General features: G+C 42.8%; 1 protein-coding gene across 1 annotated transcript; it reads left to right on the top strand.

Annotated features, from left to right (window-relative positions):
- The first annotated feature begins 1,572 nt into the window (after positions 1–1,572).
- Positions 1,573–27,656, top strand: clcn1a (chloride channel, voltage-sensitive 1a). Its single transcript, XM_012829570.2, has 23 exons — positions 1,573–1,758; positions 11,293–11,566; positions 12,408–12,539; positions 12,869–12,997; positions 13,424–13,557; positions 13,697–13,774; positions 13,958–14,036; positions 14,236–14,361; positions 14,867–14,951; positions 15,858–15,959; positions 16,256–16,340; positions 17,173–17,328; positions 17,544–17,613; positions 17,962–18,072; positions 18,680–18,893; positions 19,905–20,038; positions 20,179–20,363; positions 20,915–20,996; positions 21,397–21,482; positions 22,003–22,047; positions 22,970–23,074; positions 23,797–23,883; positions 24,941–27,656. The coding sequence occupies exons 1-23, from the start codon at positions 1,708–1,710 to the stop codon at positions 25,406–25,408; spliced, it is 3,018 nt and encodes a 1,005-aa protein (XP_012685024.1). The 5' UTR covers positions 1,573–1,707; the 3' UTR covers positions 25,409–27,656.
- Positions 27,657–27,835: the final 179 nt, after the last annotated feature.

Here is a 27,835-nt window from a genome sequence, read left to right on the forward strand (position 1 = left end):
GCATTTGTGTTTGCCTGTGTATTTAGCGCGCATCTGTCATTGTGACAGTCCTTGTGTCATCAAATGCATTTTGGACTGAAGCTAGAGTTGCTTAGCGGCACACTGCCCATGTCATACGCTTTCTATTCTCTGCACTGTGTGAGTGTGTGTATGACAGAGAGAGAGAGAAATAGAGCGAGAGAGAGTGCCCTTTTATTTTACTCTAATGATGTTATTGTGTGTTATGTTTATCCTGTGTAAATATATATATATATATATATGTGTGTGTGTGTGTGTGTGTGTGTGTGTGTGTGTGTGTGTGTGTGTGTGTGTGTGTGTGTGTGTGTGTCACCATACATCTCTAACACTGGCCTTCGCGCTCTGCTATTAACACCCTCGTGCATTGCACACATGCCTTTGTGATGGCACTGAAACTTACGAAATGTTCCATCTGACCGACCTGTGCTCTCGCGGAAAAACCTGTCAGTCCAGGCAACTGACGAAGGCAAAGTGAAGGGGAGGAAAAACTAGGGAGGGACAACCAAGGTGTTTTGTCACCAGCCAGGTGTAGACTTCCAGCCTTTGAGAAGGTACCGGCAAGAGCGGTTATGATGGTGAAACATACTACAGGGCTTTGCATTCCGACCCATTGTGATTTGGTGACTTGGTATAGTTTGTTCTGATGCTGTGTGTGAGTGTATGCATTGTTTGTGAGTATCTGGGTGTGTTTCAGAGCAATCAGTGCTTTTGCCTAAGGGTGTGTATTGGGCACACAGGTTTTGTCAGCCGCATGTAATGACCCCTGATAAAGCACTTTCTGCATTCCCTTCAGAAGTGACTAATTTAAAGTCTCAACATAATCCTGCCAATATGTCAGTTACACACACACCAGTGAGATCAGTGATGCTTATAATTTCTCCAATTTCAGGTTGCACGTGTCATGAAGAAAAGCCCTTGAAACACTTGAAGCTGAAAACAAACACCTATCACTCATACAAGAGCAGTTAAAACAAAGATAAACAACATAATACATATACACATTATGTCACATACAGTACAGTATATCAGTATATAACCCCTTTAAAGTGAGGACCCTGTCTGCAGCAGGTCTTTTCAAAGTGAGGTATGCATGAGGTCATGTCCTGTGGGAGAATATGGACGATGAGTAAAGGGCTTGTTTGGCTTATGGATCAGGCAGCTGACAGAGAATCTCTCTTTGGATGCCCACTCCCCTGTCCCTCCCAATGCCCACCCCTCCTCCAAATTAACGGGGCGATCAAGGTCTTACTGTGTTGCCACGGGCAACCTGGATGCATCATCCCCCACACCCCAAAAGAGGATGATTGGGGTGTGTGAAAAACAAGGTATTTGATTTATCTCCCTCTGCCTCTCCCTCTTTCAGTCTCTTCCCTTCTCCTTTTTCAATCTCTCTACCTCAACACACACACACACAGACACTCTCTCTATCTCTCTCTCTTTCTCACACACACACACACACACACTCTCACAGATAACATTACACTCTCTCAAGAACTCTCACATGGTGTAAACCAGCCCCTTCAGCAGGGTCTCAGCCACTTGAAGCTGTGTGTGTGTGTGTGTGTGTATATGTCTGTGCATGAGAGTGTGTGTCCGCGTGTGTGTCTGTGCGTGTGCGTCCACGCCACCCTGCGCTGGAAATGCTGAGGCCGACGAGAGGTTTATTTTTGGGTCAGTGACAGTGTGTCAATGGCCGCAGATGCGTCGCAAAGGAAGGCTCTGAGATACCAACAGACCCTGGTCAGTCTCTTTTTCTCCTCAACTTTTCCTTCTCTTTTTTCCCTGCCTAGATTGTCCCTCTTCCCTACTCTTTCTCTCCTCTCCCTTCACCTACAAATCTCCTTACCTCCCTCTCCCTCTTCCTCTCTTTCTGTAGTACGCTCTCTTTCTTCCTCTATGTCTCCTCTTCGCTGTGTTTGGCACTGCTTCACCTGCTTGCTCCTGCGACATCTTGCACAACCCTTGCATGCCGCGTCAGCTTGCCCTGTGGCAGAGGCTGCTTACCCTGTGACCGGGAGAGGGAGAGGGGGGGGACGTGTTGAAAAACAGACAAGCCGCCGGTGGGAAACACTTAGCGCTGGACAACTACCCGTGCTGAAAAGCAGGTGTTTACAGGGAGCTCTCCAACACACACTTTCCCTCTCTCTCTCGCTCTTTCTGTCTTTCCTCTCTTTCTCATGCCTCCCTTTCTCTTTCTCTCCCCTTCCCCTTCCCTCTCTCCCCCTTCCACCTTCACCATCTCTGACTGCGCTAACACCTGGATGAGTCTGCGTTTCAAAACAAACCATATGCTGCTTTGCTAATGAAGTGAGACGTTGGAAGTTGTTTTTGTTTTTGAGTTGTTTCTCACCTCACACAAGTATAGATGGCAGGACATGACCTCATACACGTGTAGTTATATGACATGTGACCTCAAGCGCACAGATAAACAGGAGTATGTGTGTCCGGGGAAACTCGATATTTCTTCATCTCCTCCATCACGTGGTGCCATAGTGGTACAGAGCACCTGAGGATGGGAACGAGAGCAGCCATGACTTTTACGAGGAGCCAAACACTCCTCAGTTTTATCATGTAATGCAACACCTGAGATTATGGATTGTGTGTGTGTAGTAGTCTAGTGTGTGTGTCTGTAAGTGGGAGACAGAAAAAAAGAGAGAAAGAGCATATCTTTGTACGTAACTATAAGTGTGTGTACTTGTGTGTGTATGCATGAGTAGTTGTGTATGAATGTAGATGTATGTGTATGTGTATGTGTATATGTATGTGTGTGTGTGTGTGTGTGTGTGTGTGTTAGATGTGTGCTGATGTGTTAGACTAGCAGCTGAGGGCCATGTGCTCAGTGATAACCCTACGCTCACACAGTCACCCAGGGAGCCGGCACTATATTCAGAAGTGACACCTTTTTTTCAGCCCGGCACATTGTTTCTGGTCCATTGTCATCACTGCTTTTGTAACATGTCTGTTTATCTGTGTGTGTATATACGTGCACGTGTGTGTTTTGTGTGAGCTGAGTGTGTGTGTCTTGTGTGTGTGTGTGTGTGTGTGTGTGTGCACACGTGTGTGTTTTGTATAAGCTGAGTGTGGAGGGTGGGTAGTGATGTTGGGGGGCCCAGGAAAGTGAAAGCACAATAGGGGCTGCACGTGGAGCTGGGTCTGACGCATGCACAAGGAAAGCCCCGTCCCCCCCACACACACACCCTCCCCCCCACGTAGAAGTCCTTCAGAGGCATTACCTTTGACTTTGACACGCCATCAGCTCTCTCAATGGCTAACAAACTGCAGCCCCGTCCTCTTTTTGGAGGGAAGCATTTCAGAGGGTTTAGCCTCTGGGTCACGTGAGCCGTGGCAGTTGGATGCTCCCCCTCCTCAGGCAGCCTGATGTCTGTGCTCATGTCCATTCAACACTGAACATGAGGCAAAACAGTGCTATCTCTGGAAGATTCTAGAATATTCTGAAATTGGATGAAATCATTCTAGAATGTTTTTTTTCTGTCTGGGCTGCAAATGAAAATATCTTGACACCTGCGTCTGCTCGCTGCTCAACTTTAAAGTCCTCTAACACCCTCCCTTAACCCCTAAAATCTGCAAGCTTCTGATTGACAGGTGAACAGATAGGGAGAGATTGAGAGATGTACCCAGGTCGAGTAAGAGAGAGAGAAAGAGAGAGAGAGAGAGAGAGAGGTGGAGAAGTGTGTCGGTGAACATTGGGTCACACCGCACTGGTAAAAATAGCCCAGAGGGTAGGGTTACACCCAGGGAGAACGGGAGAGGGGGGTGAAGTTTGGGGAGCAGGGTCAGAGTTGTTGAGGCAGAGGAAGGAGAGAGAGAGAGAGAGGAAGGAGAGAGAGAGAGAGAGAGAGAGAGAGGAAGGGAGAGAGGGAGAGAGGTAGTAAGGTAGCGGTGGCAGAGAAAGAGAGAAGAGGCTGAGAAAGGGAGGGGTGAAATATGGAGAAAGAGGGGGATTATATGTACTGTGGGAATGTCTGAAGGTAACTGGATAGAGTGAGGGAACGACGTGAGAGAGGGCTCAGCCAAGGAGTGAATTATATGATATACGTGAGGCATACATTATCAAATATGCAGCATGTAAAGTGAACCATCGGATTAAAATTGTAGTGTCAAATGCATAGTAAAGATGACAGTTATAATTGCCACAAACTTGCCGGCCAATACAAAGTGCTGGTCAGTGCAACACTAGCATCAGTTAAAGAGAGGATCAGAATCCACAGCCTAATGCTGAACAGATGGACAGATCACCTGACCTGCTCTATATCTCGACCCTGTTTGTCAAGTTGACGTTCAGATTTAAACATAACCTTGCATAGCATAGCACAGCATATAGTACTGGCCACATTATGCTAAGGATAAACAATAGCCGCCGGCGCGCTAATGAAGGATTGCTCATAGGCGGCAGGGGCGATTGAAGCCTAGGAGTGTTTACATTTAGCTTATGTGCATGTGTGATGCCCAGGCCCCTATTAATAAGAGGAATTTCAGCCGCTGAGCAGTGAGCTCTTCAAAGCCACAGATGAGACAGGGGGGTTATTCCACTGATGGCAGCTGGATTAGGTGCAGATCCGGCCCAGACGAGGCCCACAGTCAGCTGCTGTTAAGTTCTGGCTGTTATCCATGGACTCTGAGTTTTTTTTTTTTCAGGGAGAGTGAGTAACCATAGCTCATTTGTGGTGGATGAGTTTTAATCTTAGGGGTATTGTCTGGGGGAGGTGTTTTTGAGCTCTTTTTGGTCCTGCATAACCATTTCTGTCAATTTCAAAAACACCCATATGAGAAATGACATGTTCTTCTTATAGCAATCTTGCTAACTGCTTTGTGTACAGACTTTTGAAATTTGAAATGAAACCCAAGTTGGGAACCTCTAGTTCGATTGTGAGAATGGTATTGAGAATCGTTTTTTTTAGTTTTTTACCTTATTCATGGTGAGAGGAGGTGCTCATTCATGTTGTTCTAAGTGAACACCACTGAATACTGTAGCTAATGTGAAAGATGATGTAGTTTGACCAAGAGGAATTTAATCCTTGAGTTCTTCGGTTTTGAAATTTTTCTCATTTACTACTTTATCCAAACTGGTAGTATCTTTTAGCATCTTCAGTATATCGATATTCCTTCTAAAGTTACAGCATGGAATCCTGGAGCTAATGGCTGATCTGCCTTTCACAGCGTGTATTTTACAGCAGGCCATCAATCCAATCCAGCCAAGTGGCATTGATCCCCTTTACTGGTGAAATCTGAGCAGCTCTGAGCAGTGCTTGGGGATCATGCGAGGATAACGGTCGAAAAGAAACCCACAAAGTACCACTGGAAAACCTCCTCATCTGGATGGCTAAGGGTTTCCCAAGCTGTCAGATGCTGCTCCGCCTGTGTTCGGTGTGAATCAACATGCCTAACACAGTCCCTCAGGGGAGCCAGGAGCTGACAGAGCCAGCCCCACTGCACATATACTAAATTAAGAGGTGCTGAGAGCTCATGAAAATGCAGCCCAAAGAGTCCCCGCTGATCGCTCAGGCGCTCATCCAGGGACACACCGCCGCTGATCTGGGGTCAGTCATTAGTTGAGCTCCCATCCAACTCATTTGCATATATTAAGGGCATTCATGGTAATTTGGCAAAAGAAAATGCAAGTCTGTGCACGTTTCTATCCGCTGTGCTATGCGAATAAAAAATGGACACTCTCCTAATCAAAGAAGGGTTGTGAACAGCTGTGGGTTTCAGAACTTGAGGTTGTCAGGGCAGGGCAACAAATGCGATTTGATACAAATAAACTAATTTCCGTCAACCTTATACCCTGTGAGAATCAGGGGTTAATCCATCCACCTCCCTATGGTAAATTAATTTCTTATTCGACTTTATCCCAATTTTAAGCATTTCTATTCAGGATTCCTATTCGAATGGTCAAATTCGCATTAAACAGTTGGATGGAAACCCAGCTATTGATGTGGCAGCAGCCACGTGAATATGGATTGTGAATGTGATTGCCTACACTGGTCTGGCCTAGCCAGAGTTATGTGGCTCCTGGGTGTGGTGGGTACTTGGGCCAGTTCAATATCTGGCCAAGGATCAGATGTAGATCTGGGATAAATAGATCTTTGGGGTGTCCGAGGGTGAGCTGTAGTGGCTGTGGTGTCTGAACTAGTACACAATGCAGAATCAGAGGGAGAATGCGTTAGTCGCTGAGCAGGTCTGAAACCCAGGTAACAGTATAAGCACACAGAGACGGTCCCCCTCCGCTGGGATCTGATGTGACAGCTGGCTGGAGCGAATGTCCTGCCAGGTGACGTGATTTACCAGGTGCTCTCGCTTCCAAAGTGTACACTTGGGAGTTTAATTGAATTCATGAATTTGTCTGTGAACACAAACACACGACCACAGACCTGGCCAAATTCTGTCATTTACAGTGATTTTTGAGTTATTTCAGCTGTGCTTTATTACTGTACAACGTGCTAATATTAAACTATTCCTATGTTGTCTAAACTGAGAAAAAAAAACATATAATTGAGATGGTTCCGCTGAGAGGCATGCATCCTGATATGCACAGCCATGGTAAGCATGTTCCGTAAGCGTGTGCTTATTATGAGCACTGTATGTTGTGTTGAGTGAGAGCGTGGGAATCGGCGCATCTCTGCGTGTGATCGGCGGAGCTCTCAGTATGTGTGTGAGAAGGACAGGCAGCTAGGGGTTAGACTATCACTTTCCCGCATGTCTGGATGGTCTCCAATGTTATAAATCTAAATGGAGTACAGTGGCGGCTCGTCACCTGAAACTGAGGAAGCCCCAACATGAATTTGGACGTGAGGGCGGGGGGAGGAGGCGGTGGGGTAGTTTTAGTTTATGAGTGAGGGTTGTAAGGACAGCTACAATGATGGAAAACACCAGGCTGGAAAGTTTATACGCCTGAACCTTATGGGACAGTAAAAAGCATTATAGTGATAAATATTGTAGAAAATACAGTTAATATGGCTACATTAAATTATTAAATTACATACAATATTACAAAATAATATATATGCCAATTGTGAGATCTTAATTAATGTAATGGCATGGCACAAGAGGAGTTATGTGAATGGTCAACGAATTAATGGTTTATTAATACAATAAATGGTAGGCTTAGATGTTACAGTATCAGTCAAACTGAATGTAATGTAGGACGCAAATGAATTAGTACAACTGTAAGTAATAGTTAGTGAATACACATGTTGGATGCCAGTTAGACCAAATTACCAAATAAACCTGAATGCATGAGATAGAAAATAACATAACCTGAGATGAATAACCAAACCTGAAATGAATGAGTGAGAGACAAACAGACAGAATGTTAGAATGAGAGAGCAGGTGAAGAGAGGATCCCCACACCCAAAGACAGGAGAGGAGAAGCAGCAGCAGAAAGAGCAGAAGAAGCAAAGGAGAGGAGACTAAACACTCTAAAGTTTAGTACCTCAAGACCCGTTGCTTTGCATTTCCCACCAGCCAATCTCTTAAGGCCAACATCTGTCCTTGATACCCTAAAATAACATTCTCTCCCCAACAACACCGATCATCTGGGAATGCCCAGGAAGAGGTTACAATGGGCTAGTCAAATTATACAGCCTGGCAGGTACTTCAGATTGCAATGAAACCATGATCAGACTACCGCCCACATCACCAGGATCAATTCAAGACCAAACATATGTTACATTTATATACATTTGCACATACTTGAAAATCCCAAACCTCTTGAGTCCAGGTTGAGATGCTGTGGTGTGACCGCTGGCTTTTGACCTCCTGGCCAAACACTGCAAATGTCCATTTTTTTGCTGTGGTATTGTTGTGACCTGAATGTCACAGAAATAAAACTCTAACAGGTGTCTCTTTTCTAAAGCTCAGTTAATAGAAAAATGAGAGTATTGCAAGCTCTCAAATGAGTCTCAATACGATACCAACAGTTGGATGCGCTGCAATGATGCTCAATTATGTCTCAGTTTATCACATACAAATCTCAGTGCCACTTTCTCATTGGATATCACTTGGAGCCATATGAGACTTCATTCTTAACAGCAATCAACGACTGTAAATGTGATGAACCAGATATATGGTTTATTTACATTAAGTATACATTACGTGAAACTTTAGTTAATTTCACACACAATTCATGCAATTCAATGTACATTCCGAGTTAATACAGACACACACCCATACACAGACACATAACACAATGACTAAACTCAACAGGCAGTTTAATAGTTTGTCATACTGTATTGGCATAACTGTATTTTTTATCTGATTGGTGTGAAGACAACACCAGGATGGATTTTCTGACCTGCCCACTTTTTGTTTTTATGGAAGCCAAATAGTTGTGGGTTTCCTCTATACAATCACTGGGTATTTTTTTCTCTTTTACAGTCCAGTCAGAGTAGTAAAACACTCAACACTGATTGGTGTTGAGTGTTTGGCGCTGATTTTTCAAGTATGTGCAAACCCTGGTTACTGTAAAGCAAGAGACTTACAACAATATGACATTGAAATGCTTTCCTGTCACCATAGTCATGTTAAAAATAAAAAGGACACAATCAAAATTGAATATAATGACGTGGATTGTTTCATGCAAGTTTATTTCATTTCATTGTAAAGATACCTAGCTTCCGATAAGAGCCACCACTGATGGAGTAATGTGCTTTGAAAAGGTTTTTCAATCCCGTTGAGGACTTTTGTCTATTTCGGGATGCCCTTATTATTACTGTGTGAACATGACCTATCCACTCATGCAGTTCACTCTAGTATGTCTTTGGGGTGAGGGCTACTCAACTTGAAGTGGCAAACAATTCTCAGCTGTTTTCTTTTTTTTACAGACCATTTACAGACCATAAGTGATTTTTTGGGGGGGAAGAAATCCACACATTTGCTGCTTACATCGTGAGAAAAGAGAAATAAGAAAAATTTTGGTCAATTTGTCAGTTATATAAAAATATTTCTGTGACATATCATGGTAAAGATACTTAAGAAAGACAAGAGGGCACCACTGAATCATTAAGTTGTTTGTAGGAAACTGTAAGAAGCAACCTTACCTGATGTTTTCAGCTTACCATAGCCCTAGTGACGTGCGGTGAGGTTTGTGGCTGGTCAGGCACTGACTCTTTCAGAGTCAGATTTACAAATATATAAGCCCAATAGAGTATCTTAAATTACCATTCAATTGGCAGCTTGCACATGGACTACTGGTTGTTTTTCATTTTAGCATTCTTTACACATACACATAGGTAAGGTACATACAGTTGGCAGTTGCTAGCTTGTGATGAACTTGTGTTAATATGTGTGAATATGCACTCATGAATATTAACTCATGAATATGAACTCTTTCATACGAAGTTGTACAGGCACCCTGAGGGTTTCTACCTTTTCCCATTATAATTTTAAGAGTTAAATCGAGGAGACTATAACATCAGCTAGATAACTAGCTATCATTTCATGCAAATTAAACTCTTCCATTTAAATCGTTTAAGGTTATTAAGTGTCCTTAGCTAGCTAATTAGCTAGCATAGCAACTAGATAACCATAGCAACCAGGAAACACAACTTTAGCTGCAATTTAAAGTAACACTATGTAACAATTCTACCTTAAAATAACACCTTGAAAAAAATTATGCCGCTACAATTACTTTTAATATGGAGAATGGCCTCTCCGCCATTGCCATCGGGGGTCTGTAGGGAAATTACTGCGGTCTGTAGGATTTCTGGAGCCGCCCGGTCCTTTGTGTCTGAGCATGCGCGACTAGGATCGGGTAGCGATTTAGATTCAGAGCTAGCCATCTTTCTGCTGGATTAGTAAATAGTTTATTTGCTGTCCTGCTTTGTCTTGTCTTGCACTTGCTTGATGTTTGACTGTGTTAGGAAAGTTGTTGACTCGCTAGTTTGTCATAAACGAGGAAAGCAAATTTCAACAGGTTTCGCCGCTAGGGGGAGCTCCAAGCCAAAAACTCCTTAGTGCTGCTTTAAGTTTAATTTCTCAAAATCAGCTCACCAATAAAAAGCAGTCTTGGGTTTAAAGTGATCACAACCACTTGTGTGATTTTAAATGGCTTCACATAGACATTAAACAATCCTATAATAGAAATAATGGGAAATCAACAGAGCTGCCGCTGTACGTCCAAAACCAAATTTATTCTTGAGGTTCCAAACATTTTCAAAGCAATTTGGCTTTGAATGTGAGAAGTCGATCGAGTTATCTTCTGTCCCGTCGTTTGAAGCATACCTTTTCGCTCCGGCATTGGTCTCCCATTATTGATCACTTCACGTTTTGAGAAATGTTTTAGCTTAGCTATAGAATCTTCCATTTTCGCAGTCAGGGTACAGTGTAGAAGAAGAGCAACAACAGAAAAAGAATAAACCCGACCGGTGGGCTCTTGCACGCCCCCTTCATTGAGGGGATTGCGCAATCTGAGATGAGGCACAGCTCGTCATTGCCTCACCGTCTCGCAGGACATGCGCAAACTCAGCGATTTTGGTTATAAAAATGCTCGAAATGATTGGAATCATGCAGAAATTACATGTATAGCACAGATCAGTAGAGAAATATTAATATTTATTTTATTTTATCATTTTTTTTTTTTTTCATGATGACAGGTGAGGCTCTGCCTCCCCTGCCTCCCCTGACCGCACGTCCCTGCATAGCCCCCATCGCTAGTTACCATTGAACTCAGAAACCCAGTCCATGCTTTTGTCCATGCTTAATGTCTGTTGCATTTGGCAAGTTAGCTGTCTTGCAGACCTGCTGGTATATTATCTGGTTAGCAGACTAACAAGTTAACTAGCCAACAGTCTTGCTGACCCAGGCAAGTATTAAGTAAGTCTGGAGACAACTGTTAAAAAAAATGTGTTTAAATGTTGGTGGGATCGATTAGCACGTCCAATGAAATTAACGGTTCAGGGTAAAATAAAAGCACAATTAAGGTGATTTGTGTTCTTGTCAAGTTGTAGGTGGGGCTTAGGATAAAAACGAGCCTTGTTCCAGTCAACTGTCAGCAGCTCTTTAGTTCCACTGTTTCAGGTTGTCTCCAGGCTGTATACTGGAGTGCTAAAGTCACTTCTGGCCCCATGAGACAAGCTAACAAGCTATCAGACACAGCTAGCTTTAACCCTACAACATGAGTGAAGACCCCATTTCCTTATGCATGGAACCACTAAGATTTACCTCATGCTGATGGCATAAATATTAAAAATAAATATGTCGTGTTCATTTAAACAGTAATTTCCTCTTGCTAATGGTAGCTCACCTGCCTGTCTACAGCTTGGTGGGGAATACCATGAGCATCCAGGCTCTTCTCGTCGGAGAGAGGCTACTCGCCTGCTGACAGAGAGACAATGGAAGAAACAACACCACCATCACCACAGCCACCATCACCATGGCCACTCCCATGGTCACCGTGGACACAGCCGCAGCCACCATGGCCGGCATCACAGTCGCCACCCAGCCACAGAGGACGACGCCGGCAAAACCCCCAAATCGGAACAGGACCACATGTCCTCGCTGAAGAAGCGGCGGTCCTATTCTAAGTGTAGAGGTGAGAGGTCAAAGGTTGAATCAGCTGTTGAATACGGTGAGGTAGAGGGTGGTCCAGGGAAAGGAGTCAACAGTAACCAGTTCAGAAAGCGAGTAGGGCACAGCAATCTATTAGCACCCCTCGCTGTGTTGACACCTGTGTGGATTTCTGAAATTTAGGGAACACGCTTTAAGCATTTTTTTACAGACTACCATGCTTTGTTGGGTAGTACAACTAGTATGTAATACAATTTTATTTGAGGTGGGAAAAACTAATATATCATTTCTCATGTATCAATATTTCAGACAACAAGGTTTTTTAAATTATAATATTTGTTTTCCATCTCTTGTTAGGCAACTAGGATAATTGGCAATCTTCTGTTGTCAATAATGATGATTGTTGGATGATGATGATGACATCCTTATTGTTTGCTATCAGTGAACCTAAATCCAACGGAAAACATCACCGCAAACTTCATTGTAGCCAACCACAAATTGAAAAAAAATCTTCATAGTTGTTGTGGTGCAATACTGTGATAACATTGTATATGTGTCATTATAAAGACAGCACAGAGACCATCTAGCTGATGATGTATTTTCTGCAGGTTTGTTTTCCCACAGTACCCTTATCTAATCTCTGAGTCATCTCAACTTCATTGAACCGTGTAGTCTATAAAAGCCCTTTAGTTGACTGAATTTGGCTTTTTTGATGTAGCTGGTGTAGAACGCTACTGATAAGATGATTACGAAGAGGAACAGCCTCCTTCATGTGTTCTTGTTTCAGACTGATAAGATGATTACGAAGAGGAACAGCCTCTTGTGTTCTTGTTTCAGACAGCCTCCTCCATGTGTTCTTGTTTCAGACTGTGTGGCACGAGTACAGAAATTCCTGGTCTCCAAGTTGGGTGAGGACTGGATCTTCCTGGTGCTGCTTGGTGTGACCATGGCTCTAGTCAGCTGGAGTATGGACTACGCTAGCGCTAAGAGTCTACAAGGTAGAGATTTACAAGCAGTACTTCTGTGCTGCTCTATCCTCCATGACAGTACAAAAAGTCAGGTCAAACAAAGTGTTATGCATTTTTTTTTTACTCAGCAGAGACCAGCACCCTTTTATTACATGCTGTCATACCTATAAGTTTTGTCATTCTCATGTAAACTCTCTGCTTCGTTCCCTGTTTTTCTCACTTTTTGTGGTCTTCCAGCCATTTCCATCAGAGTATGAACTTTATTTTTATTTGTATTTTTCATTTGTTCCCTCTTTTTTTTCTTTTCTTCTCTCTCTCTCTCCCTCTCTCTCGCTCTCTCTGTATTCCCTTACCATCAGCTTACAAGTGGATCCACGCAGAGCTGCGGGGTAATATTCCGCTACAGTATCTGGCTTGGGTCTCGTATCCCATGATCCTCATCATGTTCGCCTCTTTCTTCTGCCACCTGGTGGCACCCCAGGCTATCGGTGGGTAACATGCCCTTTGCCCAATTATGCCAGTCCCCTGTGGGTATTTGCCATGTGCTCATCTATGGGTATTTTCCAAGCGCTTCTGACTAACGTTTTTGATACTCTTACATTGAACTATGACCCTTGATCCTTCCTTTTATAGGCTACCGGCACAAGTCCAAGACTGCCTTTTACAATATGTTTATTTCTTGGTGATTGTAACAAGAAATATAAACACAACATACATACTACATAGACATTATTGTAGCTAAACATCACAAAAATATACATGATTTTGGAACCAAAAATATAAAAAATATTGAGCATCATCAAATTGCCTCAATCTCACCTCTGACCCCATTTGGTTCCATTTTGACCATGGTTTCTCTGAATGCTGTGGTTCTCATATGTATTAATAACTAATGAGTGAATCTGGTGTGCCAGGTTCTGGTATTCCCGAGCTGAAGACCATCCTGAGAGGTGTGATCCTGAAGGAGTATCTGACACTCAGGGCATTCGCTGCAAAGGTTGTGGGCTTGACGGCCGGGTTGGGCAGTGGCATGCCTGTGGGCAAAGAGGTGGGTGTGCTCTCTCATATTACCATCTTCTTGACCTAGTTCCATCTCCTTTCGTCTGGTTGTTATTCACCCTCTGCATCTCTGTCACAGTGCTGTCAAAGTGGTTTATCCGTTTCTTCTTTGGTTCTCTGTTTAACAGGGTCCTTTTGTTCACATATCCAGCATCTGTGCCGCTACGCTCAGCAATGTCATGTCCCGCTTCTCAGGGGTCAACCAGGTAAGTAGAAGAACGTGGTGAAAACAGTTTGTTCTTTTGGCTCACGAAGACCAAGTGTTTGCTATGGTAAACTGACACTTAATCAATATGAAACATCTCTCTCTCTCTCTCTCTCTCTCTCTCTCTCTCTCTCTCTCTCTCTCTCTCTCTCCTTCTCTCATGAACTCTCCCATGTGTCAGTAGAGCCCCTACTGTTATACTGACATCCTGACCGTGGGATGTGCTGTTGGGGTGGGATGCTGTTTTGGGACCCCTCTTGGAGGTGAGCTGTCCACAGTTACAGTTCACAATTTTAGCAAAGGAGATTTGGCATTGACTCTGTAACTTATTTTACAGATGATTTTTAAGACACAAACAAAATCATTATTGATGAAGAGTACATATGTTTATCCATTGAAATATATGTTATCTGTCAAATAATGGCGTGTTTCTGAGCTGTCTTGTCTCTTCCTTGCCACTAGGGGTGCTGTTCAGTATAGAGGTCACCTCCACCTACTTTGCTGTGAGGAATTACTGGAGAGGGTACTTTGCAGCCACATTCAGTGCCTTCATATTCAGAGTGCTCTCTGTAGTTAACAAAGATACAGGTAAAGTGACCCGTCAGACTTCAGAGGATGTCACAATAAAAGGGTAGTGTAGTGCGCTTTCACTATTGCAGACTTGGCATAAACGCTGTCGGGTGACCAGACACTACTCAGGTATCATGTTTCAAGTGTTGTAGTGGCTGTTATATTTACTTTGCATATAAGCACTGTACAATTAATGTCCATATGTTTTTATACATGCTATAATTGATGTCTTAATTAATGTCTATTTCTTCATTTCAATACACTTTGGATAGCCCATTTCACACACTTTAACACGCAGTAAATTATCTATGGGCCATCAAATACCTGTCAACAAGCCCTAACTCTAAACTACATGTTAGCGAACAGTACCTAATACCACCGTACCCTATTCATAAGCGTCAGCATGTACGTTGTGGACAATGAAATAAAATAAAATAATTAAATTAAATATTATAACATTTTCATATTCTTTTTAGTGTTTTTCCTGTTTTCTTTCTCACCTTATCTTATTTGTCTCTTATAGTCACCATCACCGCTCTCTTCCGCACCAAATTCCGTATGGACTTCCCCTTCGACTTGCAGGAGCTGCCGGCATTTGCCGTGATTGGGTGAGAGCGAGGGCCAGAGCGTGCCGTTCGTGGTGAGGGCCAGTGATGCCACTGTATTAACAGTGCTGGACTTCCTTCCTCCCTCCACCCCACCCAAGAGTTCCCTACTCAGCTCTCTGCATGCTCCAGTTTAACCTCCACCCTCCCCAGTCCCCCCATAACCACTGACATGACACCCCCCTTTGTCTCTATCCAACCCCCTCACCATCTTTCATCTTCATTCCTTGAATTTCTTGTGTCTGAACCGATGTATCAGAACCCTGCAATGAAGTCTGTTCCATAAACATTTCAACAACTACATTCAAAGGATATTGAGGAATACTTACAGTATTTAATCAGGTTTCAACATTATATGTTGTATTGAGTTTAGCATGTCAACAGAGTGTGAGAGTTATTTTCATCCTCCTGACATATAGCACACAATAAGTCCAAAAGAAAGAATGGATAACTCCTACAGAATCAATGAGGAAAGGTTGTCATATGTCCTTGTGCTCTGCTCTCAGAAGCAGGGCTTCTGCTGTGGGATATCAGTAGCAGTGGTTCTCACTGCAGTAGTGGTTCTCAGATGTCTTTGTTTTGCGAAAGTATTTGAAGTAGTAGTAGTATCATTTACCAAACCTTAACTAGAAAAACAAAGTTAATATGTGAAACTATTTTACAAAGTGCATTCATTCATGCAGCCAGAAAAAAAGGTTGTATTTTCCTGTGGCCCTTTTTCATTTTATTGATTATTAAAGCATCAATAAATAATTGTGAATAATCTGGTTTTGGTACTTGTAGTACCAACCAATGCATGCTTGCCTAAGTAGGGTCTGCCTCCTCAGGCTGAGCTTTAGGGATGCTGGCCAGGCTTTGGCTGTGGAGTGTGGGAGATTCAAAATGGCTCTCTGCTCTTCTTGTCCTCAGCATCGCCTGTGGGTTCATGGGCGCCTTCTTCGTGTATCTCAATCGTCAGGTGGTACTGTTCATGAGGAAGCCCAACACACTGACGCGCTTCCTCACCAGACAGTAAGTCTAAGACACCCTGCTGAATTAAACGCAGTCATAGCATAGCCCACCTTTTTAAAACAAATCATGATCATGCATTGTGATTCTGTGGCTCAACTGGTAGAGGCACATGCTGACCACCCCAAGTTCATGGGTTTGATACTCATTTATAGCACAATACAGATATACATTTTCATGTTCATACATACTGATGGAAATGTATATCTGTATTGTGCTATAAATTGCTTTGCATACAATTGTCTGCTAAATGAGTAAGTGTATTTAGTTGATACAAAAAAAATTTGTTTTGTGTCTAGCCGGCTGATATTCCCAGGAGTCGTCACACTACTGATCACCACCCTGACCTTCCCTCCCGGTTTTGGACAGTTTATGGCTGGAGAGGTTTGATGCCGTCTGTCTCTCTGTTTGTGTGTCCCCTGCCAGTGTGATTGGCTTAACCTAGAGCTTCAGTCTAAGAAGAGGACCTAGGAGGCAATTTTAGGACAAAATGAAAGTCTTGACAGCAAAATTGCCAGTTTGTTCCATGCAATTTCTTTCTGGTCAAACATCTTGAGAACTGTGTGCTTTCATTGGAGGTTGCAATATGCCACTGTCTGAAACACCTGGTCTGGTTCAATGAGTGCTTTCATGAGTGCTTTCATGAGTGCTTTCATGCTGGACAATTTTGCAATCAGAATCAGAATCAGAATTGGATTTATTGCCAAGTAGGTTTACACCTACTTGGAATCAAGATGGCATAGCTATTGCAGAGGTCAGAAAAACACAGCAATGGTGGTACTGGTAGGTAGCCTAAAATGATAATCAGGGCTGTCATTTCAAATTCTTAGAGTACATCTATAGTGTGGTACATTATATGCTTGTAAATATAATTATGATATAATGTGACAGTTGACATATTTAGGTCATTCAAGAATCGTGGTGACTTCGTATGGATTTCAGTTACAGGCACTAATCTCTTGAGCACAGCTGATGTCAATTACTCGTGACAATTTGAAATATTTGGAGTAAATCATAAGTCATCTTACATAGGAAAGGCATTTAGGTGGCACAAAATCCTGATTTGTTTTATTTTACTTACATTTACATGTTTTCTCTATGAGCAGAGTTCTTGTTTGCTTCCTGTGATGTTGTTTTACAAATAATCAGAAACTACTAATTGTGTAGTAGTTTAATTGTGTAGTAGTTTAATTGTGTATGCGGTCCCTTGTTGTAGTTGATGCCCAGGGAGGCCATCAACTCTCTGTTTGATAACTTCACCTGGACTAAGGTGTGGGGGAACCCGCTTCCACCGGGCTTGGGGCGATCTGCTGCCTGGTTCCACCCTGACGTCAACGTGTTTGTCACCCTGTTTCTCTTTTTTGTTATGAAGGTACTTCATCCACCTGAGGCGCACACACCCACACACACAGTCCACACACACTCAACACACACGTTCGCACGCGCACACACACACATTCACAGAAACAGAATTACTGCGCATACTGCGTATACCACACATATTGTACAGGCACACACATACATAATGTGTACACACATACACACACACACCACAGTGTGACTGAAGACTTTTTCTCTCGGCTATAGTTCTGGATGTCTGCAGTCTCTACCACCATGCCCATCCCCTCAGGAGCCTTCATGCCTGTCTTTGTCCTTGGTATTCCATTCTATTCTATTCTATTTGTATTACTTTCAAAGTCACTTTCTCACTGAATGCAACTGTATAAATATCATTGCGATGCTTATTGTATGGATTAAAAAGATTACAGCAGTGAACCTGCTTAATATCAGTTCCACAAAGAACAAAATTGGAGGGAGACAAATTATAGGGAATGTGCCAACCACCACTTATCACACTACTAAAGACTCCATGAATACATTTATGCTGGCTCATTTAGGAACCATATGTGCAGCCTACAATAGACACATGGGTTGGGAATAAATCATAGAGAGTGAACACTGGAGTGCCCAAATGCATGCTGGGTAACCTCTGTTGTTGACACAGGGGCAGCGTTTGGCCGGCTGGTGGGAGAGATCATGGCCGCCCTCTTCCCTCACGGCATTCTGTTTGATGGTATCCTGTATCGCATCATCCCTGGAGGGTATGCTGTAATTGGTCAGTCTTCCCTTTCCTGTCCTCCTGCTTCTCTCTCATGCATATGTGGTACATTTTTCTGTTTTAAAACTTCCGAACGCCAATTTTATACCCCCATCTCAACCCATCTGAAGCTTCATTTATTCTATATTTCATAAAGAATGGAGAGGGTGCACAGAGATCGCATCGCTAGTGCAGTCCTTGCCAGGCATTTCAGGACCCTGCCCAGTTACCGAGCCAAACTCACTTTACTCACTCACATAAATCAAAATGGTGGGGCTTGTGAATCTTGTGTGATCCCATTACCCAAATAGCCTTATCTCCTCTCCCACCTTTCCTCTCTCCTCTTCCTCCTCCTTCTCCATCACTCATCCATTCCTGACACTGCATTATCTTGGGAAGTTCCCCTGTGTAAATGGCGTTTTCAAATGTTTACTAACTATGTCTACCTTAATTATGTTTACTAATTATGTTTACCTTCACCCGCGTTTCATTTACTCTCTGTATTCTGACTCCTCCTCTCTTTGCCTCGCTCTCCTCACTCTCCTCTCTCTCCTCTCTCTGACCTTTTGTTGACTTCATCTTTGCTATTTACATGCCTGTCTCACCTCCCCACCCCCACCCCCAGGTGCTGCAGCATTGACGGGGGCTGTCACACACACGGTCTCCACAGCGGTGATCTGCTTCGAGCTGACAGGCCAGATCTCACACATCCTACCCATGATGGTGGCGGTGATTCTGGCCAACATGGTGGCCCAGGGCCTGCAGCCGTCCCTCTACGACTCCATCATCCAGGTGAAGAAGCTGCCCTACCTGCCTGAGCTGGGCTTTGGCCACATCAGGTGAGTAACTGGCCTTCAGGGGAATTGACACTGGTGGACATTTTAGATCTACTGGGCCACTATCAAATACATCCAGTACGCAAGAACTCAAGAGCAAAGTACATTGTATTAGTTTCCAGTTTTGTGAATACACATTAACACACAAATACATGCATAGACACATGCATAGTGTTTGCTCTTTCTCTCGTATGCTCTCTCTTTCTCACACACGCTTGCAAGCATGCTTTTTTCAGTCCTTTCAGGATTTAGCAACCTTGCGCTTCTGCAAATTCAATCAAATTCAAGGTTTCCCGCAAGGCTATGTTATTACCACAATATTTTCTCAAGAATTTCTGTATGGTTTGCGATTGCTTTTTAGCACCAAAATGTTATTATCAAAATCACTGCAGTTTTAACCACACTTTTGCCACAATAATTACAGCAAAACCTTGCAAGATCCTGTTGGGACTGCTTTTTGACTAAAGCTTTTCCTTTGTTTGCAGGTCTTGGTGACAGGCATAGATAAAAATAGCCAGACAAAAAGAGCATTTCCAAATTTACGGCACACGGGCACATGAACACACAGACTGTAATCCCACTTTCAACACAACATAATTGTTTCAAATTTAGTAAACTACACACACTCAGGCACGCGCGCGCACACACACACACACACACACACACACACACACACACACACACACACACACACACACACACATTAAGGCACGCACACACACACACACACACGCACACACACACACACACACACACACACACACACACACACACACACACACACACACACACTGTACACTAGTATAGACATAAACACTACATACATATAACTATGTACAGTATGTTCCAAACTATTTTCGAGGACCACATAGCTAAGAGTCTGAACAGAGCTATGGTATCTTGGTGCCAAGCCGTTAAAGGCAAAAGCAGTAATCAGCAGTCCATCATGCCTTCAGTGGGGTGATGACAGCTTTCTGAACTCACTGTCTCCTCTCTCCACCCACCTCCCCTCAGTCAGTATAACATCTTTGTTGAGGACATCATGGTACGGAAGGTGAAGTTCATCTGTTCCCAGACAACGTGTCGAGAGTTGCTCTATCTCCTAGACTCCATATCCCTCAAAGCCATCCCTCTGGTGGATTCCAAAGGTACCTTTGACCTGACCGTTCTCCTGACTGCATGAAAGCACCGCTGGCCATATGGTACATGTACTGATATAGCCCCATATAGTCCAGAGGCCTGTATCTTTAATGTCCAACTCATCTGTCACTTTTCCTCTCTCCCCCAGAATCCATGATTCTATTGGGCTCCGTTGACCGATCAGAGTTGCTGGCTCTTTGTGATTGGTGGCTGTCAGCCGAGCGGCGAATCATGATGCAGACCCAGGGTCTGCAGCAGCAGGAGTCCTGTGTCAGGGCCAGCTGGGAGTCCTTCGCCTACGTGGACGAGGAGGCCGAAGACAATGGAGACAAAGTCAGTCTAACTACGTTTATGTTAGCAGACATTTATCCAAAGTGACTAACGGTACAGCACAGATATACATTTTCATCAGTATGGTGGTTTCCCTGGGTATCAACTCCATGTTGATCTACCAGTTGAGCCCCAGAAATACACTATTACTATGAGAAGTGTTACATAATTGTATTCTCCATTATTCAGCAGGCACTGATTAACAGTGGAGTTGAAGCAGAATTTATGATGATATTGAATGTTGATAACATGCATCTTTAAATATTGTACAACGTTTCTCAGCCCCACTCCCTTTCACTCAATTCCTGTCTGTCTTCACTGTCCTGTCTACATAAAAGCAAAAACTTTCAATAAAATAAAACTTTATGGTGCCTGTACGCACTGTTTGCTAACATGTGATTTCATGAGCTTACTTTCCCTGTTGTAAATAGTTTCACATTGTTCCTTTTTGCATTTGTCTTTTAACCAATGAAAAATGTGAATCATACAAAAAAATAATATCTAACAGTAAAGTATGAAGCATATTCAAATATAAATCCTTTAATGCCGTTTAGAATACTCATATCCAGGAAGAGCGAAATGGCCCCCTGCCTTCTCCTAAACCATCAGAACCAGCCACCAATCATACGGCTCCTGGTGAGTACCAATCCTACCAATCACAAAGCTCCTGAGGTGATTACTGCTGTTATCTCCCGCTATCAGAAAGCTCCTGGTGTATAATCCAACAAAGCGTCCCAATCAGATTGGTTCAGGTGGGTATCACCTGTAGATTGCCCCAGTTGTTTGAGTCCCACCATCTTGAAAAGAGAGAGATGACATGAAATTTCTCAGTGACTCCTTTCCAATTTCCAATCCTTCTTTTCAGCCACGTTATTCTCATTTCATCCTTTTTGTTTTTAATAATTTCCTTTTATTTGTATTTACTCTCTCTTTGTCACTTCCATTTTCTCCCTTCTTCATCCCCTCTTTTTCCCATCCTCCAGTCCTTTCTCTTCACCTCTTCTCTTCCCTTTGTCTTATTATCTGTCTTTGCTAGATAAAGGCCCTCTGCAGTCTGTGAGGCGAACTCTGAGGAACATGTTTTCATCCTCCTCAGACAGACAAACAGAAGGTCAGACACAGGTACATTGTGTGGGTGTGTGCATGTGTGTATCTATATGTGTGTGTGTGTGCTTGTGTACATACGTGTGTACTTGTGTGTGTGTGTGACTACGTGTACGTAGGTGTGTGTGGGTGGGTGGGTGGATTTTATCCAGCAAAAAATATGATTGCTAGGGGGAATAATTTACAAAATGATTAATGGCTCTCATGAAATAAATTCAAATATACTGCTGCTGGATTTGACAGCCAGGTTGTGATAATAACAGAAACAGGAAAACACAAGCCTAACCTGGGGGCTGACAGCAAGTTCATCAAAGATCACAACAAAGTTGCATAACACAGAACTTACCTGACACTGACACTGTTCCTTGCACTTGTTTTATTTGATGAAGGACTACCATTACAGACAATTTTATCTCAGGAATTACCCTGTTTTCTTTTTCTTCCTTCTTTTTCAATATCTCTATCTCTATTTCATTCTTCATTTCTTTTTTTCTTTCTTTTTTCTTTCTTCATCTCTTTCTTTCTCTGTCTCTCTCAGGACCTCTCCCCTCCACCCCTCACTGACACCATGACTCCAGAGAAGGTCTGTTTTTAGTTCACTCTCTTGTCCTGCCCTTTGGTACCAATCTATAAGATGCACCCTATAATGTAATGCAATGTCAACTGCATCTTTATTTTACCCAAAATACGTTAAACATAGCCATGTTCTCGTGAAAAAGTAATTCTGGTGTTGAACAGTCCTCTGTTTTGACTGTAAAGAGTGTAAAGTTGTGAGTTGTTTTCAGGTCAACTGCCCTAGAATTGCCTTTTTAGGAAGTACCAGACAATTGTTTAGAATATACCTGTGAATATTTTACCAGATCATTTCGTGGTTTATTGTTCTTTTGTAAATGATTATATACAGTATTACAGTATATTTCTTCTGTGTTGTACTCTATATAAACTCTTATAGACTATATTAGAGGTAGTTCAGATAAGCAATCACACAGTCAGAAGTCATGCTGGTAGCCTTTGGTGATTAATGTAGGGATGAAGTGTATTGACAGAGTAACACAGTCAGTAGTCAGCTCTCCCTCCAGGTAGACGGTCTACTTAAGCACAATGACACGAGTGAAAGTGAGGTTGGTAAATCTTAAATCCCCTAACTGTTGTAAGACTAAGTGAGACAGTGAAGGCAAAACAAAGTGTCACTTGTGTAAGGGATGTCTTTCTGTTCAACTGATATATTCACAGAACATCGGAACAGTATCCGTGTTCTAGTAGACAAGCCATAGTACCAGAACAAAATGTTACTGCTGTGACATTGATATGTTTCGATCTGCCACACTCCGATGCCTTTGCCACTGCGTAGTCCCCAACCTTCACGTCTATTCCAGGCTTGATGTGGTCACTAATCCACCGCTGTCGTTAACATGCACGGAGCGCCACTGTGGTATGCATGTGTGTGTGTGCAATGTGTATTTACCACGGTTCACGGCAAGTTCATTTCTGATTGGCTGGCTCAGATCAAAGCGTGGGAAGAGGAGCAGATGGACCAGCCATTAGAGATCGATCAGATCCGCATCGACCCCTCGCCCTTCCAGCTGGTGGAGAGGACATCACTGCATAAGGTGCGGGAGCTCCACCTAGAGAATCACAATCAAGGGGGTACAGCTCTAGGGGGTCGACCCAGAGGCCTGCGAGCAACATGGGAGTAAACTACTGAGCAGGAAGTAGAAGCAGAAACAGGAAGTAGATCCTGCTTCCAGACCCATGCGCTTTAGTGTTTTGTTCCAGAGAACATTTGGCTGATAACACTGAGATGACATGACATGGGATTTAGTGTTATCATCCTTTTTGTTTGGTAGGAGGGAGGTTTTTCATTGTGATTAAGGATTGTATGTGTCATTTAGCTGACACTGCAGAGGTCACCTGTCATGGTCAAGCTAGGATCCAGAACAGGGATGTGTTGATGAGTTCACACTCCAAAGTTGCCTGAAAAGAGAAGCGAGCAGAAAGCATGTCTGGCGAGGTCTCTAGCCAGGATCCTAAAGGGCTTTGCAGGGACCACACAGGACAGACAGGACAGGAGTCAAGCGTTATCCCTGCATACACCACATTTTGATTCTTAACCAAGGAAGACGGGATTCGTGAGGGGAGGTGGTGGGTTGAGAACACCTAATCCAAACAGGGGGTGCTCAGGTTACACTGTGCTTAGTCCAGTATCCAGAAGATTTCACTTCCCTAAATTCCCTTTTGAACCATGACCTTAACCTTATGACATGTGATTACTCTGACAACTTTTACATATGATATGACAACTTTGAACTTTTATTCTTATTTTTCACCGTAGACTCACACACTATTCTCCTTACTGGGGCTGAGTCATGCCTACGTGACCAGTATTGGACAACTGGTCGGGGTTGTGGCACTCAAGGAGGTAAGTCGCTTACTCCATCTTTCTACTTCATTCTGTTCCTCTTCCCATGCTCTCTTTCTTTCCCTGCATGTCTTTCCTGTTTTAATCTAAAAATATACCTTGGCCTTTGTTCTCGATGGAAAGCATAAAGCCCAGCCTTTCTCTTGGAGAGATGCAGCCTTACATGGACACTCACACATTTGCGCACAAACACACACACGTGCATATGTGTACACAAACACACATGTGCGCGCGCGCACACACACACACACACACCCTTTCTCGCTCTCTCTCACACACACACACACACACACACACACACACACACACACACACAAACACACACACAAACACAAACTGAAGCCATGAGTCACATGCATTAGACAAGAACATGAAGTGGCAGGAGGTTCGCCTCTTGGTTGGAGGGGCTCCAGACAAACTCAGGGAGGCCTTATGTCTGCTCAGTAGTCCAGACATAACTGATGAATGCATCTTACATCAGTGCAGCAAATTCACTTATCATATCAGTTGACAGGTCATCTATTATGTATCCTGTGATGTGTGTTAAGTGTATTTTATATTGTGTGCTCTTCATCTTTGTTGGATGATGTGTGCTATGCCATCAGTGGTCCATGAGTGCAGTGATGGTTGACAGAAATGTGGTGATTTTAAATGTATTGTGACATATAGTGTGTGGCTTATGTGGCATGAAACAGTCTGATTGGATAGGCAATCTTTTGGGTTTATACATTAAGCAATGGTAAACTCGGGGCAGACATCAAACACTGTTGACTTTTGTTATTTGAGCTGCAGAATTCTGCCATGTGTCATCTGTTTGTAAACTGCCTCTTTACTTTGCAAGGCCCAAAAACATGCCAGTCATTGCCATTGAATGTGACATGTTGACAACTATTGCTATTGCATGTGATGTCTGACGTGGATAGGAAGATGATTTATGTATTTAGTTATCAGGTATTGCCAGGGGCACTGCCAATTACTAAACAGTAAATAAACTGTAAATGAATCAAAGCATAAAATGCTCAGGATATTTGACATGTGTTTTGTCTGTGATCTGCAGCTCCAGAAGGCCATCGAGGGGTCGACCCGCAGTGGTGTGAGACTACGTCCCCCTCTGGCCAGCTTCCGGGAGTCCAGACGCAAGTCAGCAAAGCCCCCCACTTCAACCTCCTCCGGCCCCTCTTCTCCCTCCTCCCCCACGTCCCCTACGTCCCCATTCACCCCTGCTCTTACCCCCCATCCACCCCCTGCTCCCACCCCTGACCCAGCCCCAGATGCACCTGCCCCAGCGAAGGAGATGGAGGTGTGGATCGAGGGGGTGTGGCGCGAGCCCCAGGTTGGGGTGGAGAGCAGCAGTAGCACCAGCAGCACCAGTGGCAGCAGCAGCAGCCTCAGCAGCACCCCGTCAGGGAGTAACCCCTCACTAGTGCCCCCCACACCTCCGTCACCCTCCACCATCCCCCTCTCCAACCTGCAGCCTGTCCCCGAGGTGGTGCTGGAGGAGACAGATGAAGAGGAGCCTATCTAACTCACCTGGGGGGAGGGTGATGTCTTGTTTATTTTTTACTTTTGAAGTTTTTTTATGATGTTGGAAAGATTTTGTTAAACAATCTTGCTTTCTCTATTCTCAGTTTTACTCTCGCTGTTCCTCTTTTGTGGTCGGATGAGTTTTAAGTCTTGAGTCTTTTGTGGTGCTATTGGCTGAGTTCTCAATTGGATCATTCTAGATTTTTTACAATTTCGAGGAGCTCCTTAAATGTTAGAAACCTCAAGTCACATTTTATTTCCTATTGACAGAGTGTCAGTATGATCACAAATACCATCACTCTAAGGCAAAAGTAATTAAATTAAATTGGATGTATTGTTCAATATGAGGAAGCACAGTGCATGTATGATGTAACTTATTTCATGCTGTAAATTATCTTAAATGAGATTATTGTAATACACCAACATAAATTAAAGTAAAACATAAATATCTAAAATAAAGCTGCATCCGGTATCACAGAAAATTCCAGAGAAATTAAAACTCATCCTCACCATTGACATCATTCTTCCTCATTACTGTTGTGATGTATGTGAGTGAATGGGTCAGATGAGATCAGGTCCTGATTGAGAAAAGTTGAAGACGTGCTCAGGTTATCCTGGCTTTTTTATATGGTTGTTTGATATGTAGCATTTGAGTTGCATGGATTTTTTTTTTAAATCACTAGATTTCCCTTTCCCAGATCCAATGAAGATTATTATATTGCAAAAGTGCCTCTTCCAAGGCTTGGTAGCTATTAAATTCACTGGATGGTCTTTCAACATGAACATGTATAATGGAATGGAAAGACCCTGCTTTAACATGACAGTTATTCTCCCGTGAGTGATATGGGCTTTCGTTGAATTCATCCTGAATTATGTATACGGATGAAGTGTTATGTCACTGTCAAGTTCAGTGAAGCATAAATGTCAAAGTGAACAGTTTTCTAGCTCGTTTATGTCCGGGCTGAAAATGGAGGTGAAAAAACGCCTTGGTAAATATGAACCGGGATTTTTGTCCATTCCAACTCCATGCCCACTTAAATTCCTGTGTCTGACACTAAAATTGAAATGGAAATCAGCTTATTTTCTGACAATGACAAATCCTGTGTCTAGTGCATCAGTATGCCAAGGCCTTTTCTCTATGTCTGCAGGTGAATATCTCTTTCATTTTCTCTCTCCTTCTCCTGTCAGAGGAAGTCTCTGAAATTGCCTGTCCTCTATAGAAGCACCCCCACAGTCTAATTTATAGAATCCATGAAATTAAAATATAACTATTATTTTATTATTTTAACTGCACACATGATATAATAAATAATAAATTAATAAAAGAAAACATGGCACACAATATGGTTTGATTTAAAAGAATATGGGAAGAACTGAAGACACTGTGTTATAGGGTAAACTGTTCCCTTTAAACCCCTTTAAGGGGAATATCTTTCCATGTCTTCTATCAGCTATCAGTCTTTGGCAGCTAAGTGCTCTTAACCTTGAGTAGAATCTTCAAAAGAATGATACAATCTTTGGACGACGCATGATAACCCTGTGGTTCTCATCAAGGCCAACTCTACTCACGGCCAACCATCCGAATATAGACAATGTTACAGACGTTCAAATTGTAACCTCAGTATATGTACAGTAATACATTGTAAAAATTGTGTGCCTTTTGTCCTATTCTACTGTGAGGACCTGTCCATCTGTGGCTTCCTGGGGCTTTTTGGCTCTTAGAGGTAAAAGGCTATACAGCCATCTCAAAGATCAGAGGCAGCCTCAGCTGGAAAAGGAGAGAAAAGGAGCCATGGAGTGTTTATCCAGACCTTACAAGGACATTTGCTCTTTCTGTGATCTTCCTCTCGCTCTCTCTCATACACACACACACTTTCTCACTATCTCTCTCTCTCTCTCTCAGGTTGATCCATATGTCTTTAAACTGGCAGGTTCTTCATCATCAGAAGATTGTCTGCTTTCTTGATGTACCAAATGTCTCTCTGTGTGTTTTAAGAATGAAGGAGGATCTGTATGTGTTGTACGTCTCGGCGTCCTGTTTGTAGTCTTGTATTCATCTCTTTTTGGGGTCGATGGGATTCATAACAACTGCTAATATTACAGTTGTTACGTGTTTTGTTGCAGCTGATATTTTATAGATAAACATCTTTGGATAGAGATATATATAGAGATATATGGAATTGCTTAAATTATTTTAGTTAAGTTAAACTATATTTAATATGTTATTTATAAATAAAGTTTTATGACAATAACGAAGGATTGTTTTTCTTTTCGGTGTGTGAGATTCTGGCCTATAATTAGATGTGGACAATGTGTACTATATATAAAAAATTGATTTTATACATTTGAGCATGTGATGTAGCAGCATACTGTAGTAGAGGTATTTGAATAAATATGGCTATAATAATACATTATAAACTATTCTTCA

This window comes from Clupea harengus, chromosome 19, assembly GCF_900700415.2.
Source record: "Clupea harengus chromosome 19, Ch_v2.0.2, whole genome shotgun sequence".
NCBI lineage: Eukaryota > Metazoa > Chordata > Actinopteri > Clupeiformes > Clupeidae > Clupea > Clupea harengus.